At 37.9% G+C, this 16223-nt stretch overlaps 1 protein-coding gene across 1 annotated transcript in view; it reads right to left on the reverse strand.

The window, feature by feature from the left end:
- The window catches only part of LOC124776275 (leukocyte elastase inhibitor-like), a 70400-nt gene that overhangs the window by 39270 nt on the left and 14907 nt on the right, over positions 1-16223 (reverse strand). Inside the window, exons 4-5 of the mRNA XM_047251179.1 lie at positions 13276-13483; positions 4648-4862 (exon numbers count right to left, since the gene is read on the reverse strand). Coding sequence (XP_047107135.1) covers positions 4648-4862; positions 13276-13483 — 423 coding nt within the window. The remainder of the gene's footprint in view (positions 1-4647; positions 4863-13275; positions 13484-16223) is intronic.

The following is a 16223-nucleotide window of genomic DNA, read 5'->3' on the forward strand; positions in this document are numbered from 1 at the left end:
TGAGAGTGGATTTCAAAGGAAGAAAAAGACAGTCGCCGTGTTCATAGATCTATCGTCAGCATATGACACAGTGTGGAGGGAGGCAATAATTCTTAAACTCCAACGCATTATTCCTTGCAAGAAAACGGCTACCCTAATCAACAATATGCTTTCAAATAGATTTTTTGAAGTACACCTAGATGGAGAGATACGCAAGAAATATAGGTTAAATGATGGCCTGCCCCAAGGATCCGTGCTAGCTCAATTACTTTTTAATATATATACATCAGACCTACCAGAGACATCTAAGAAGTTTATCTATCCAGACGATATTGCTCTCACATATCAACATCAAGACTTCCACAATTCCGAAAGAATCATTGAGGAAGACCTTATCAAAATGGATGAATATTTTGAAACATGGAGGCTCAGACCTAATACTTCTAAAACCCAAGTCTCCTGTTTCCACCTCAACAAGTCAGGCAAACTATGCACCCCACGTAGAGTTCAGAGGCCAGCTGCTTAACTACAATCCCCTCCCAAAGTATCTGGGAATTACATTGGACCGATCTCTGACGTACAAGGAGCACTTATAAAAATGCGCAGCAAAAATCAAAACCAGAAATAATGTCCTACACAAACTCACTGGAAGTAGTTGGGGAGCAAGCGCCACATCTCAGAACATCTGCTCTTGCACTAGTATATTCGGTGGCTGAATACTGCGCTCTGGTCTGGCTAAATAGCACTCATACAGCAACGGTGGACACCCAGCTAAACGACACCATGAGGCTCATCTCAGGCACTATTAAACCGATGCCCCACCAATGGCTCCCGGTACTGGCTAACATGGCCCCACCTCATCTAAGGCGAAGATCTGCACTGAAAAGGGAATGGCAAAAGTGTGCTAACAACTGTGACCTACCCTTACACGAAGACTGCAAGAATCCCAGCCACAGGCTCAAGTCCCATAAGCCATCATGGAGATTAGGGCAACAGCTGAATGAGGACAATTATGATATCGACGAAGCCTGGCGTCGGGAATGGGATATGTCTAACCCTGATCACCTTAACTTAGTCTCGGACCCAACCGTACGGCCCGAGGGCTTCGGTCTTCCCAGAAAATCTTGGACAACTTTAAATCGTATCCGAACAGGCTATGGTAGGTGTAATTATTGGAAGCACAAATGGGGACAGACTGACTCACCCAACTGCGACTGTGGGAATCCACAAACTCTACATCATATCACACAGGGGAAAAAACACAATTTGGAAAGATCTTTCACATGCAGTAACATTTAAGCTGCATACTTTTGTATTATTCAAAGTTGAATTCCACGAAGCACCGCATGTTACTTTCCAAAGCATCGAAATCAAGATTGTGGTGCGCCTTTGTAAGCCAGTCATACGTCATGCCATGTGGTCTCGCCAGCCAATGACAGTGGATATTCAGAGCATAGGACACGTGGTGTAGTCAGCCAATAACAACATCACTTAAGTAGTGTGAACATACAAATAGGAAAAGTTAATGGTTTAAATTAATATACACAATGTTGCTACAAGAACAGCAAAGCTCTCACATATAATATTGGTTTCGGAGATTAATAAGCTGCAAGAGAAGCTAAGCTTTCACATATAATGTTGATCTTTTGCATACAAGATACATCACACAAATGTGCCAATAAAATTTTTAATAATGACATAAATGTCTGATCTTCTACGCTCGAAATCATCTAACTGGCACATCATCAAAGAGTTGATTTTGAAATGAGAGTCAAATGCTCTGTGATTCAAGAAATTCATCTTACATTCTCATACATAGTTCATCTTGCATAAAAGGGAATTTACTTTGAAAGTACCACTTTTCGAACCACCATTCACAATATTTTCCCGTGATCTGTTAGAAACAGGCTTGTTCCAGCAGTTGCCAGAGAGCGCCAGATAACAAGCATCACTGCGTTTGGTGCAGCTACAATGATGTAGGAAGCCTGTATGTTCATACACGTAAAACATTAAAAGATCTTACATTATGTCATAAAAGAAACAAGACATCAGAGGACACTCCGAAAGCATCAGAATTTTGTGAACGAAACTACAATGCATGATCCGGCTTAAAGTGCACATTCAGATGTCCAGATTCCCAATGAAATAGGCCTTGACCTGGTATTATGCTTTTCAGTGTGCTTTTCAGAATGTAAATTTTTTTGTAGTACCGGTATTGTATTATCTCATGTTTGGATCATTATTATGGCATAACCCTGTATGTACTAGAAGATGAAAATGTGCACTTGAAATGCTGCGAACAGTTGAAACTAGCCAATAGTGTGGAATTAAGCACTTCGTTTCAAATAAATTGACTGCCTCAGCGGAAAAGATTAATGAAAGCCAAATTTCTGTAGCAAGCCAACAGAAAAAACTTCATTGTTCTGAAAGGTGATTAATGCTAACAACACATTTTAGCCTCCCATAATTATGTGAACATATTTTATTCACTTGATAGCTACCGGCCACAGAAATCTGTTCTGTTTTTATTTGACACGAGAGCAGTAAACAAAGAGGAAGCAGTAAAATTACTAAACGTAAACACATGTCAGGTGGAGACTACCCACCTCCCCACTACAACTCAGACTGCTCTGCACATCAACCCCAGATTTAAGATATTTCCAAACTGGGGCATCACTACATTCATGTTTTATTGCTCCAGTATTATTCTGCAGTAAAAGGATACAGTAATATTCCTTGTTAGAGTATTGGTTTTTACCAGTCAAAATTACAAAAATTTAACTGAAAACTGGAACAATGAAAAATTTCTGTAATTCCAAAAATTCCCATGTTTCTCCCGGTTTTCTCTTGGATGAAAAAATTACTGGGTTTTTCCCGCATCTTCTGGTTGTCCCGGATTGTATTGATTTTCTTTCCTTCACTCTGATATGAAATACAACATTTTTAGTATGGCATTACTAAATTTTAACAAGTTTACCCAACAATAATATTGCTCCTTGGCAGCTCAATACAGGTTGTCCCAAAAAGAATGACCTGATTTTAAATAGAATTATTTATTAGGAAGAAGAGCTTAACACCAACAAATTGCATACTAAATTACTCAGGAAAGACAGAAGATCTTAATGTCACGAGGTAAGTGGGGAACATAAACACATTGTTTAACATATCCCCACAGGCAGAAATCACATGGTATTAAGATGGGGGACCTAGGAGCTCAAGAGTGTAAAGCCTGGTCTTGTGATCCTGAACACCCTATCTAACGTTGAGGCACATTGGCATTGAGAAAACAGCGCAGATTGTTGTGCCAGTGCAGTGGTGCTCCATCTTGCTGATAGATGAAATAGATGAATAACCAGTTCCATAGCACTGCAAGATATGATTGTCCTGTTACGGTTTCTTCCTCAAAAAAGTAGGGTCCATAAACCTTGCTTTGCGAAACAGCACAAAAAACATTCACTTTTGGTGAATCACGTACATGTTCAATTGTTTCATGAGGATTCTTGAGCCCTCATACACGCACATTATGACGGTGAACCTTACCGCTAATATGGAAAGTTGCCTCATTGCTGAATATTAACTGTGACATAAAAGTGTCATCTTCCATGTGCTCTAGACTAGCATTGCTAAAGTCCACTCGCTCCACTTTGTCAGTATCTCAAAGAGCTTGTACCAGTTGAAATTGGTACAGTTTGAGGGCTAAATGACGCTGTAACACACACCACACTGTCAGGTGCAGTAATGCAAGTTCCCGGCTAGCACGACGTGTAGACTTGCAGGGGCTCCGCTCAAATGCTCGTCGGATTTGCTCCACCATTTGTTCAGGAACACATGATTGGCCAGGACTTTTGCCTTTACAGAGGCACCCTGTTTCTTCAAGCTGCTGATTCCACTGCTGAATGTTCTTTGGCGACGATGGTTTAGCACAAAATCGAATATGAAACACCCGCTGAACTGCGATCACTAATGGAGTATGACTAAATTCAATAACACAATACGTCTTCTGTTGCATGGACGCCATATTGCAAGAGACTGGCTGGACGCTCCAAGTCAGTGCTCATAGCAACATCTAGCGGATTTTTTCTGAAACTCTAGACCATGCCAATTACAGCTAGTGCTGTTTCAGTTACCTAGTGACATTTGTCTGAATATTATTACAAGTTAAAATCAGGTCATTCTTTTTGGGACACCCAGTATAATAAATATACAGCATGGTCAGGAACAGTCTGAAAAGCTTGTAAGGGTGTCACAGGGAGGCTGTGCTGAGAAATAATTAAGGAAAAAATTTGATACATTGCACCATATACAATTAGCATTGAAGTTAGCCAATCAGGCCGATGCACATGTAAATTCAAGTGGCCCACCAGAGGTGGTGTCATCAAATGTGTTCTCCATTTGGTTTCCTAAAAACTGAACAAGAGAGCAATACAAAAACTGGATATGGGATGGTAGTACAAAGGCTGAGCAGTCTCATGTGCTAACCTTTATCTTATGGTAAGAACTGACTAGTTGCATCCGATAATTAACCCTGAAATGGCACAATGTATATTTTTTTCTTAATTATTTCTCACCACAATCTACTCTGCAGCACCCTTACAAGCTTTTCAGACCATTTCTGACTACCCTGTAGTCAATTATTACACCTGATTTGAAACTACCAGATAAACTTGCCTCATACTGTAATTCAAGAACATCACTGTCTATTTCATCAAGTTGACTATAGCCTAGACGTTTTTTCATATACATCATAGGAACATCTTTCTTCTGAGTTCGAGTAGTATAAAATGGCTCAATTGATGTCTGCTTCTTATTGAAAGGAATTTTCCATGGTGCTTTGAAATATATTGCATTTATAAGTATTAATTTTGTGAAAGGAGAGATACTGTCTGAAACAGAAAAAAAATTATTTATTAGTATTTGTAATTGATATAAACAGAAGAATTAATTATACTTAAATTGAACTGTTAAAATATTTTGACCACCAGAATGGTAACTCTTCCAACTTTCATACCTTTTAATTCATTCTCTTCAATAAACACAGAGTTTGACACAGTATACTCAATGGCATTCTAAATCGGAGAGAGGGGGAGGGGCAGGGGAGGAAAACAGAGAGAGAGAGAGAGAGAGAGAGAGAGAGAGAGAGAGAGAGAGAGAGAGAGTAAATTATGCCATTTAAAAGCTAACATTGGTCAGTGCAGTGACCATACAAATTACTCGCATGAACTTCCTGTAGCACAACCAAGAAGCCCAGAGACAACAGTGACCATGTGTTTGCATTTTTTTTCTGAATCTGCCAAAGGGCTTTGCCCAACAGTTTATAATACCTAACAGTTTTCTTTCAATGTTCCTGTCTGTCACACAATGCCTCCTCTATGTGGTGAGTAGCAATCCATTCTATTTCATTTCGCACTGTTATTATTCTGTCCAAGAACTTCCATTGTTTATTTATTTTGTTTTACATAGTAACTGCTATTCTCTTTATACCTGTGTAGCAAAACCAACCTAAATTAATGTCAGTTTGTGCTGCCACGGCAGATAAATCGCATATGGGATAAAACATCTTTCCACTGCAAACTATTTAGTAATTTCTTATCTAATTAACAAAGTAATGGCTATAAATCATACAGAGGTGTTTCTCCCACAATGTAAGTATCACATGCTGTTAGTCATTTGCGGTTGAGTGAAAGAGAAGTAACCTGCATAATGTTAATTATTCAGTAACAGCTAGCGTTAAATAGTCTGTCTGTGCTAATTGAATATCATCACACTGGGCAAGTGTGGAAACAGCTCTAGAGTAGTGAGATATGGTTGAAAGTGTGAAAGTTGCCTACACTTTAATGTGGGAAGTGACTTTCTTGCAATGAGAGGTGGCTATAGTTTGGCAATACAGGATGATTTCACCTCAAATCGTACAGGTCATGTCAACTCATGGTCATGAATTTTTCAGAAAAAAATATATATTAGACCTCTATATCATGATTGTTAATAAATAAAGTATTTCCATTTTATCTTAATTTTTGTAAATGACAGAGCCCTTTGAAAAATGTATATTTTGTAAATAACTTTTACAACAGAGAACAAAAACAAAACACATAACTAATAAACCGAAAGTATTGGAGACCTGGTAGATGTTTAGCGTTAAAGCTCCCTTTTAGTGTGTTTAAGTTCATTTGACACTTGCGGCCTTCCTTTAAATTACAAATTTTAGATGAAATACAAAATTTATGTTAATTTTTCCACTTAAAAAATTTTTTTTTTCTAATTTGGAAAGTCACCGAACACAATTTTTTCTGTCATATTTTCAGATACTGCTGATGTAGTTACAAACAGTATCTCCTCTGCTGCAGCTATCTGTATTATGTAATTACTTATTACTAAAAATGTAAAAATTGCATTTTTACAAGTTTTTACAAATTACTGTATTTACTCAAAAAAAAAACCATCCGAAAACTTTTGACATTACACAAAATATTGTTTGGTTAATATGTTAGCAGTCAGTGCAAACACAGTGGACAATATTTTTCTGTGTAAAGTGTTAAAAATCTTTCAACATTCTGCATATTTTGCAACACTGAATTTCCAGTGCAAAATATGCATGTTGGCAACACTTTCCAGTACTCTTCTTTTTGTAACAAACAAGTGAGACCTTGCGCATAAACCACTCTGCATCAAGTTTTTGGTTTGGTCTTAACTTTTTGTTAGATACAGAGTCAGTGAAGAAATACAGTAGTGAAAGAGTGAGGTATGTGAACTATGAAAGAAGACACAGGAATGTGGTGTTTAAGAAAAGGGAGAAACACTTCACAGTTGTTGGAAATCTGTCAGAGGTATTGCAGAAATGTCTTGGTCCTCAAGTAATGTTACTAGCATCACATCCATTGTGCAGGTATTGCTAGACTCACCACAAGAAGAAATTGTGACAACTCACCTGAACGATCACCATACCTCGAATGTGAAACTGAAGAAGACAGTGCAGTTGTTTATATTCCTGGGTGTGAAGTCGTTGATGCATTGGATGTTAGCATTTCTGCTGTAGCCCCTACTATATCCCCCTTATATGTCCAGGAAAGATAAGAAGCACAAGAAGTAAACAGTATGTAAAAAGAAAAGTGGAAGAAATTGAAACTAGTTTTACACAAGCAACATCTTCAAAACTTTGTGAAGTGTATAATGTAGATGCACTTGGTGCAGAGCCCGAAGATAGTGATACATACCTGAAATGTGATGTGTGGTTCCGAAACCTAAATACTGCTATCTCAGTAGCCACTAATACTGAAAAGGTACAGTTACTGACACTGATTCCAGGTAGCTACTCTAAGCAGCAGATACAGAAATACATACCTAGTCCCCTGCATTATTTGATTTCAAATGCTTGCAAAATAAAGAATGAGAGCACTATTAGGGCATGTCCATATACTTATTGTGGGCATCTGTTGCAAGACGATATGCTTATTGTTGCTCTGGAATATTACTTAAGTGATGACAAAGATTGCATCAGGCAAAGTCCTAAACAGGCTGGCGTTATCTCTGTTAGTGAAAAAAAGACACGTGACAAGATCAATAAGAGAAGCACATCTCCTAATGAGAAAGGAGAACTCAAATTTAAAAATTGGTCTCTCTAAATTTTTACTCCTTATGACCAAAATGGGTAAAATGCCAGCCAGTGAAGGAACTATGCACATGTATTTACTGCACTAATTTCAAACTTGTTTGTTCCACCATAAGCAGTGTCACAGGAAAGAAGTACACAGAGATGGACCTGATGCTTTTGTGTGTAAGTCAAGAGGTCAAGAGCCACAAGATAAGACATACCGTATTTACTCAAATCTAAGCCACACTTTTTTCCCGGTTTTTGTAATAAAAAAAACTGCCTGCGGCTTAGAATCGAGTGCAAAGTAAGCGGAAGCTCTGAAAAATGTTGGTAGGTGCCGTCACAACTAATTTCTGCCGCTGAATATATGTAGCACCACACAGGCATGCTTTGCAGGCACAAAGATAAATACTGGCACCAAAACTTCTGCATCAGTAAATGAATTAAGAGAAAAGGTAGAAGAATGTAAACATTATGCCATGTATTCTTCCGCATTTGCTGCTATCTCATTTACAGAATGCCTAATGAACTACAAAACTAGAGTGAGACAACAGCAAATGCGGAAGAATATACATATCATGTCATGTTTATATTCGTGTTATTCTTATGCTGAATAGTGATTCAGTCAGAAATGAAGCACGGCAACTGACTAGATTTTTAAATCTAAGATGACTAATTTCTGTGCAGAATGTAATGTACTAAAGAGGCGTCTGCAAAGGTTTTCAAGCGGAGAAAAATTTTCGCTAAACTCTTGTTAAGAACATCTTCTATCATACGCAGTCTATTATTTGGTTCTTGTTGATCATTATCAAAGAAAGCAGCAGTGTAAGTAATAACAAATAGCAGTCTCTTGCCATTGTTTTGCTACTGAGACAATTCCTCTCATTTCTTTTATTGTAAGCGGCAGTAGTGCGCACAAAAGCAAGCCATGCCGCGAGCTGCGACAGCTCGTAAACACTCATTATCTGAATGTGACAAACAATGAATGACAGTACAATAATGCATTTTCAGCTTAGAGTGACATAAACACCTATAACAAAGAGAACGGCACTTATCAGATCAAAGCAAAATAAGCAATCGATTCAAACCAGACGAAGCACGTGAAAAAGTAAGGGTACCCGTACAATTAAGGACAGAGTGCCTGACACATAGCAATGGCTACTTGGTAAAGCTTAACTGTTAAGCTTACAACTTGAACCAAACTACTGTAGCTGTATCTTCATCCATTTGACCTAAATTGTGTCTCTTATTACAATGGACCAACTTTGTTTCGATTTGGAAGTGCGGTCTAAAACTTTTATCTCCCCTTGAATTTCGAGTCTCAAATTTCAGATTAGGCTTAGATTCGAGTGTGGCTTATATTCGAGGAAATACAGTAGGTTGCAGGAGAGTGCAATGTGTCCTGGTGCTGAAGTGACGACTGTTGAAGCATTACATCTTCACGATACTGACAATGACGTAACCTATGCATTGTGGGAGGGAGGAGAGTTGGCAAAGAAGACAGTAGAGCCAGAGAAGTTTGTTACAAAGGTTAGGCATTGAGTCCTGAAAGGAACAGCTCACCATCATATCAAGAGGCTTCAGAGACAGGCCATAGCAGAAGTAAAATCAGCTACATCCCAGAACACTGACACGTTAGTTCCTTATTTTGACTCTGCTGAGAACTGCTCTGTTGCTTTGCAAAATGAAATTCAAAGTTACCACTGGTACACATCACAGGTAGCGATATTCACATGGCTGGCTGGGGTGTCCGAGCGGTTCTAGGCGCAACAGTCTGGAACCGCGCGACCGCTACGGTCGCAGGTTCGAATCCTGCCTTGGGCATGGATGTGTGTGATGTCCTTAGGTTAGTTAGGTTTACGTAGTTCTAAGTTCTAGGGGACTGATGACCTTAGAAGTTGAGTACCATAGTGCTCAGAGCCATTTGAACCATTTTTGATATTCACATGTGTTGCTCACTTCCTTGGAACATCACAATGTTTTGCTGTTGTAAGTGATGATCTCATCCAGGACAGTGCACACACATGGTATGCTGCGGCATGATAATTGATGAGATAGCATCTAGAGGCCACACATTTCCTAAACATGTGTATGTGACTGATGGTGCAGCATCTCATTTTAAAAATTTCTTTCAGATTTATGAGCTTGATCAATACTGTAGTACAGGAATTAAGACAGAAAATGGGTATTTTCAGATGGAAAAAGTACGTGTGATGGAGTAGGAGGTCTCTGTAAACATCTTGTAACAAGATTTAATCTCCAGCATAAAGCTGTTGATGCTATAAGAGATGCTACTGGATTCGTATGCACCATACCAACGATATTGACAAACATAAAACTCTTAATTCTAAATGAAAGTACATTAAAGAAATTCCATTTAAAAATGAAAGAACAGTGATCTGCTATGAAGCCTGTGGTAGAAATTGAATCAAGTCACTATTGGGCTGCATCCTGGAGTAGCACATACATTGCAAGAACTGTTCCCCACAAAATGCAGCCTGTTACTATGTGTGAAATGCAGAGACCACAGTATACATTAGAAGACTTTGTAGTGAGCCACTTCATATCTTTTGTGTATGGCAGTCAGTGCTGGGTGGGACAGATAATAAGTGTGTCTCATGAGCTGCAAGATATAACCATTGCCTTTATGATGTCTCATTGTCCTGTTAATCCTTTCAAATGACTGTCACCAAAAAATTAGTGTGCAGTTCCCCAAAAAATCAGTGTGCATTTCCCATTTCCCAAGTACTGCTCTTGTCGGATCATCCTTGTCTGTATGAAAATTTGTCTTCGCTATACAACTATACAAGAAGCAGATGAAAAATAAAAGATCACTAACAGTGCAGTGTTGGTTGTTATATTGTAGGCAGATTTAATTCCTGGAAAGTCATCAAGAAGTAAAATCACGACAAAAGACAATAATAATTTATGAATAATACCATAAAAATGAACAATGGGCATAAATATTCTATATTTCATTTTCATTATAAAATGCTTTCAAATAAAATAATGTTGTAAAGTAATTATTCCAATTCAGAAATACCAGTTTTGCAAGACAATTACTTAAAATCAGCGATCAGTTTAAATATTTAAGTGTCGATGAGATTTTGACGTTGAGAGGTCTACCTAAAAAATTTCCCACATTTTGTACGGACAAGTATTGCACACTCTGAGTGTTCAGTCCTAACTAATGTACCATGAAATTTTTACAACACTTAGGATGGGTATTTTGGAGAAAATAATTTCTAAATAGAAAAATTCAGATTATTTTATCTTTATGTACAAATACTTTGACAGTTTAAGAATTTCATGTGTTAATGTCATAACTGACAGTCAGCAGTCCTTTCACTTTATAATTTCTCAAGTCTCAAGACAGTCAACATCCTGTGACTATTCAAATTTTCAAAACATGTAATTTTGAAATTTGCAAAAAGTTACAAACTTCCATAGTTTACTTATATATATATATATATATATATATATATATATATATATATATATATATATATATATGAGGTGTGTATGTATTAATCATGTCTCACAGTATTGGGAACAATTAGAAAGGTCATTAGCATTTTAACAAATAGTCAGAAAATCAAAATATTGTAGTTCTGGAGAGGTAACCTGTTGAATTTCAACATACATTTTTTTTCCTGCAAACTTTGAAAAAACGGTGTGACACATTCACTCTTGACCTGTATGATTTGAGATGAAATAGCCCTACAGTAGTTGTGCTTATTACATCTTGGTTATTGAGAAGGAGGAGCTGATATTTAAACTCTTAGCTCATCTGGCAACAGCACTGGAACAACTGAGAGCTGCAGCTGGCAGTAATAATAATAGGTAGAGGTATATGGCTGAAATGTGTTAAAGCTACCAAATCAAGCAATATATGCTGCAAGCTGCTAGCTTTGACCTAGTCATTTCTGGGGGCTTCAGTGCTCTAAAGACTGTGGGCAAAGTGTAAAGGCAAACCAAGGCATTCAAGAGGGGGGAATAAAAGTGCAAGCTAAGTCAAAGTGTTAAAAAGCCAGGAATGTCCTCCTGCAAGAGTGTAGTTCAAGAGGGTGATGTTAGAACTAGTACAGAATGGCACTCAGTTATCTTCAGTAATGAGAGTAAGTTCCAGCTGTACGTGAGTGATGGACACAAATGTGCATGTTGGTGAGCTGCCAATTCCAGAGCACATTTGCCCACGACATACAGGTTGCATCCCAGGCTGTGTGTGCATGTGTGTGTGTGTGTGTGTGTGTGTGTGTGTGTGTGTGTGTGTGTGTGTGTGTGTAGAGATGCATAAGGAAAACCAGTATTATAAGTGAAATGGAAAGAAATTAAACATGTAGGTTCACAGAGTAAAATGTAGCAGTGCACAGCGATTCAGGGCTGCAGGGAAGCTGAGGGCCTATTGGAGTTAGGATATCAGGGAATGATGCCACCTCTGCACTCACTCACTCCCTAATCCAGTGAGATGCATGCAGGCTCTAGATTTTACTGTAATACCCATTCCCTTAAAAACATAAATCTTTGTCAATAGCTGTTGTGTTGTCAGCCTGCATTCAAATTGGGGCATATCTAATTTCAGTTTATGACGTAGGTCAGTTAGGGTGATGGATTCTTTGAGTATAGGAAGTACCACCAACGGTGCTCCTCTGAGATAGCCCCTCTTGCTGCAAGGGATTCATGTGCAAATTTGGTGCAACCAATACATATACAGCATATGACAACTATTGCTTTTAGAAAGGCCAGGAACAAATTTCACCACCCTTTTACTTCTGTTTTCCTTCATTCCAAGTTTGTTGGTATGTGCAGTATTTTGCCACTCTGTGTCCCATACCCAAAATACATAGTGTCTGAGACGTGAGCGAATCTTTGGAGGAGATTAGAGGATGGAGAGGGAGAGAGAGGACAAAACCTAGTGCCAGGAGAGCCTAGTCCTAGCACCAACAGGGTAAGTGAGGATAACATTCCCATCCAGATGGGCATATCACTATCAACAGTGGCACATGCTCTCAATCCATGAGACACTGCAGACAGGTTTCGAACTCAACCCAAGACACTGGTACAAAGTCTCATGATCAGGATCAGTACAGTACTAACTCTTCTCCCTTTACTGGCCAAACACCGGTGTCTTCCATCAATAGAATTTGAATCGACTGATTCTAGTAAAGTATGTGATAGCAATCTAAGCTAGCGAGTCAAGGAACTGCAATATAGAAAAATATTAAGTCATGTGATGTTAGGGGAAAGATTGATAAATGAACCTGGTACCCAACTTTAACACAGCTTGCTGATGTAGCAATGTCATGCTAAATTCTTCATTAACATACAAATTACACACATCTCAACTTTTTTTAAAAAAAAAAAAAAAAAAAAAAAAAACATGTTAGATGTTTAAGGGGCATCTAGTTTCAGTAATTTCGGAGGTTTTGAGGCAGAAGTATGAACAAAGAGCTAAGAACTTTGGTAGGTCATAAGGTTAAATAGTAGATGACATATCCTTACTGAACATCCTAATGTTTTCACTGTCTCATGATAAATGCAATGTGACATCGCCTCACAGTTGTATGAAGTAACAAAGAGATGAGATTATGTCTTCTCTGGACACAAATTAAGAAAAACATGTGAACATTAACACATCTATTTAAAAATAAAAAGACTCACTGTTATAAAAGTCTACATGCCTCAAAATTCAGTATGAAAAACATTACCTTCTGAAACCATGTTCTTTATCTTTCCATTTGTAGCTTGTTCCACCCATTTGTTTATCACACTTGCTGCTGTTTCTGCTTGAGAAAAATCAGTGTTCTGTGCAACGGAAGACAATGATTCACCAGCCAACTTGAACTCATTCTTCACTTCAAAATGTTTTTGAATAAACATGCCACTGGCAGACTCAAGAGTCACATTGTCTGCACTCTGAAAAATGAACAACAGACAAATAGGTGGGCTTTTTGCAGCTTTTGAAGACAATTTCTGGAAAAAAAGTGGATATATATGCAAAAACTACATCATTACTGATGCTTTGCTCTTATTTGCTTGGCACTTCCTCTCACAGTTCCTGCACTCCACATGCATTTTCTCACTTGCGTAATTTCTAACATACCATTTTAATTATATTATTATGAGTTTGCTTAAACAAATCACTAGAGATAATCACTACTTCCTCAATTTATTGTCAAATTATAGTTAGGGGTAAGAATCAAATCACCAAACTCATTGTAAAGAAAGTTAATGTACAGTCCTCTAATGGTGTTCTGCTCAAAGATAGCTAGTACAAGTACTACATTAAATTAAGTTATTGATAAGACTTTGCTAATCCTTAACAAAACAGTAGCCTTCCAACCTGATCTTGACCCCTGGCTACACTACATAGCAGTACGTAATCACATCTAAGATTCTGTATTCCCATTTGTTGACTTCCTCAACTCTCAACCAAACTGTCACTTTCCAACCTAACTTAACCTTGACCTCAGGAAAGGAGTTCCATCCCATGCCCAAACTAATAAACACCACAAGCAACTCACTATACTCTATCCACACTTGAAATTCAGAGTCTTACAGTTCCACATGCGCTCTCTCTCTCTCTCTCTCTCTCTCTCTCTCTCTCTCTCTCCCTACCTACCTACCTGTCTGTCTCAACCTGCTGCATTTCTCCACAATGAAGATGGTTATGTACATTTCAAATACCTCAACTTAATTTGCTTATTTGAGTGTTGATGAGACAGAAGCCAACATGCAATACAAGGTGTCATCTAAATGTAATGGGAATTTAATTCTGCGGGCTTTATATAGCCAACTTTCGAAACTTTGTTATGTTGTTGGTGCATATGTTCTTGATGTATGTTTGCATTTTCAGTTGAATATTCATTTTATTATTGACAGTCAAAAACATTTTGTGTGTTTTCAAGCACTTGGTGAATTTTTACTTTCAAAAAAGATGGATAAAAGAATTTGCATTAAATTTTGCTTGAAAAATGGAATAAACTGCAGCACCACATTCAAAATGTGGACTGTGGCTATTGGCAAATCTACTAGGATTAAGAGAAGAGATTACAAGTGGGAGAAACATTTCAAAGAGGGTCAAGAAGACACTGAAGATGACAACTGCCCCAGAAGCCCTAGCACATCAGTTACTGACAACAATGTGGATGAAGTAAAGAAAATGGTTCTGGAAAATTGACGAATCACCAACAGAGAGGTTTCCGATGATATAGGCATATCCCTGGTTCATGCCAAGTAATTTTTTTCGGCTGTTTTGGGTATGAAATGCGCAACAGTAGAGTTAGTTCCGAAACTGTTGAATTTTGACCAAAAATGACACTGTGTAGAAGTCACTCAGGAACTGCCGAATGAAGTTTACAACCATCCAGAACTTCTAAAGAAGACTATAACAAGTGCCAAACATGGGTATATGGGCATGACATCAAAACCAAGGCTCAATCATCCCAATGGTAACTGCCTGAAGGGCCAAGACTGGAAAAAAAAAATCTGTCAAGTTTGATCCCATGTGCAGGTTCTCCTCAGTTTTTCACAATTACAATGGGGTAATGCATCATGAGTTCCTGACTTATAGCGATACAGTCAATAAGGAATACTACCTCGAAGTTATGCACCATTTGTGAGTGCCAATCAGAAGAGAACCCAGAATTGTGGCAAAACAACTTTTTGAAATTGCATCACAATAATGTTTGTGCCTCAAATCTCAATGCTTGTTCGTAATTTTTTGGCAAAAAAATATCAAACTGTTATGTTTTCTCAGCCATTGTTTTCACTTGGCATGGCCCCCCTGCAACTTCTTTCTACTCCCCGAGGCTGAAGAGAACCATGAAAGAATATCATTTTACCACCTTTGATGAGATAAAAACAGAATCGCTGATGGAGCTGAACACCATAACGAAAAGTGAGTTCCTGATGATGATGATGATGATGATGATGATGTCAGCTCCATTAATGTTGACTTGGTGAAAATATTTCTTCTCTTAGCAACACATTATAAGGGCATCACTATTCACAATATTTCCACCATATTATTCTGCATGAAGGTCATTTTCATTAAAAATTGTGGACTGTGTAAATTTCAAAATAACACCAAGCTTTACTGCTCTCAGACCTTTATTCATAACTCAAGCTGACATACATTAATAGTAGTTGTTAGATGTACAATTTAAGTATATAAAACACTTTATCAATAAAGATGGCTTTCATCTCTGATAATAGAGATCAAGGGCAACTATCATTACGGATGTCCAGCTTTGGTTTGCTCTCCACAGTAACCTTCTCAGCAGCAGCATAGAAACAGTTACTGATACTTATTTCTATATTCAACTATCTTTCGTAACAACTGAGAGAACCAAACTAAATTGTTTACCTAATAATGGTGATCAAATGACAACTATGAACCATCCTCACCAATGTTGTTTAGCTAAGAAGGGAAAAAATACAGTTTCCTAAAACCATAAATGTGAACTGAGTCACACTAATAAGAGACAATTATCTAGATGAACTGTGGAAAGAATTTTACCAAGACAATACAGCAGACAATAAATTGAACTATATTCCTAGAATATTCTTTTAACCCAGTTATCCTTTAAATTGGTTTAGTGCCAATTACAGTGGAGTCTGAGAGAATGAATGGCAAACATCTGGTCTCTATGTA

This window comes from Schistocerca piceifrons, chromosome 2 (assembly GCF_021461385.2).
Source record: "Schistocerca piceifrons isolate TAMUIC-IGC-003096 chromosome 2, iqSchPice1.1, whole genome shotgun sequence".
Taxonomy (NCBI): Eukaryota; Metazoa; Arthropoda; class Insecta; order Orthoptera; family Acrididae; genus Schistocerca; species Schistocerca piceifrons.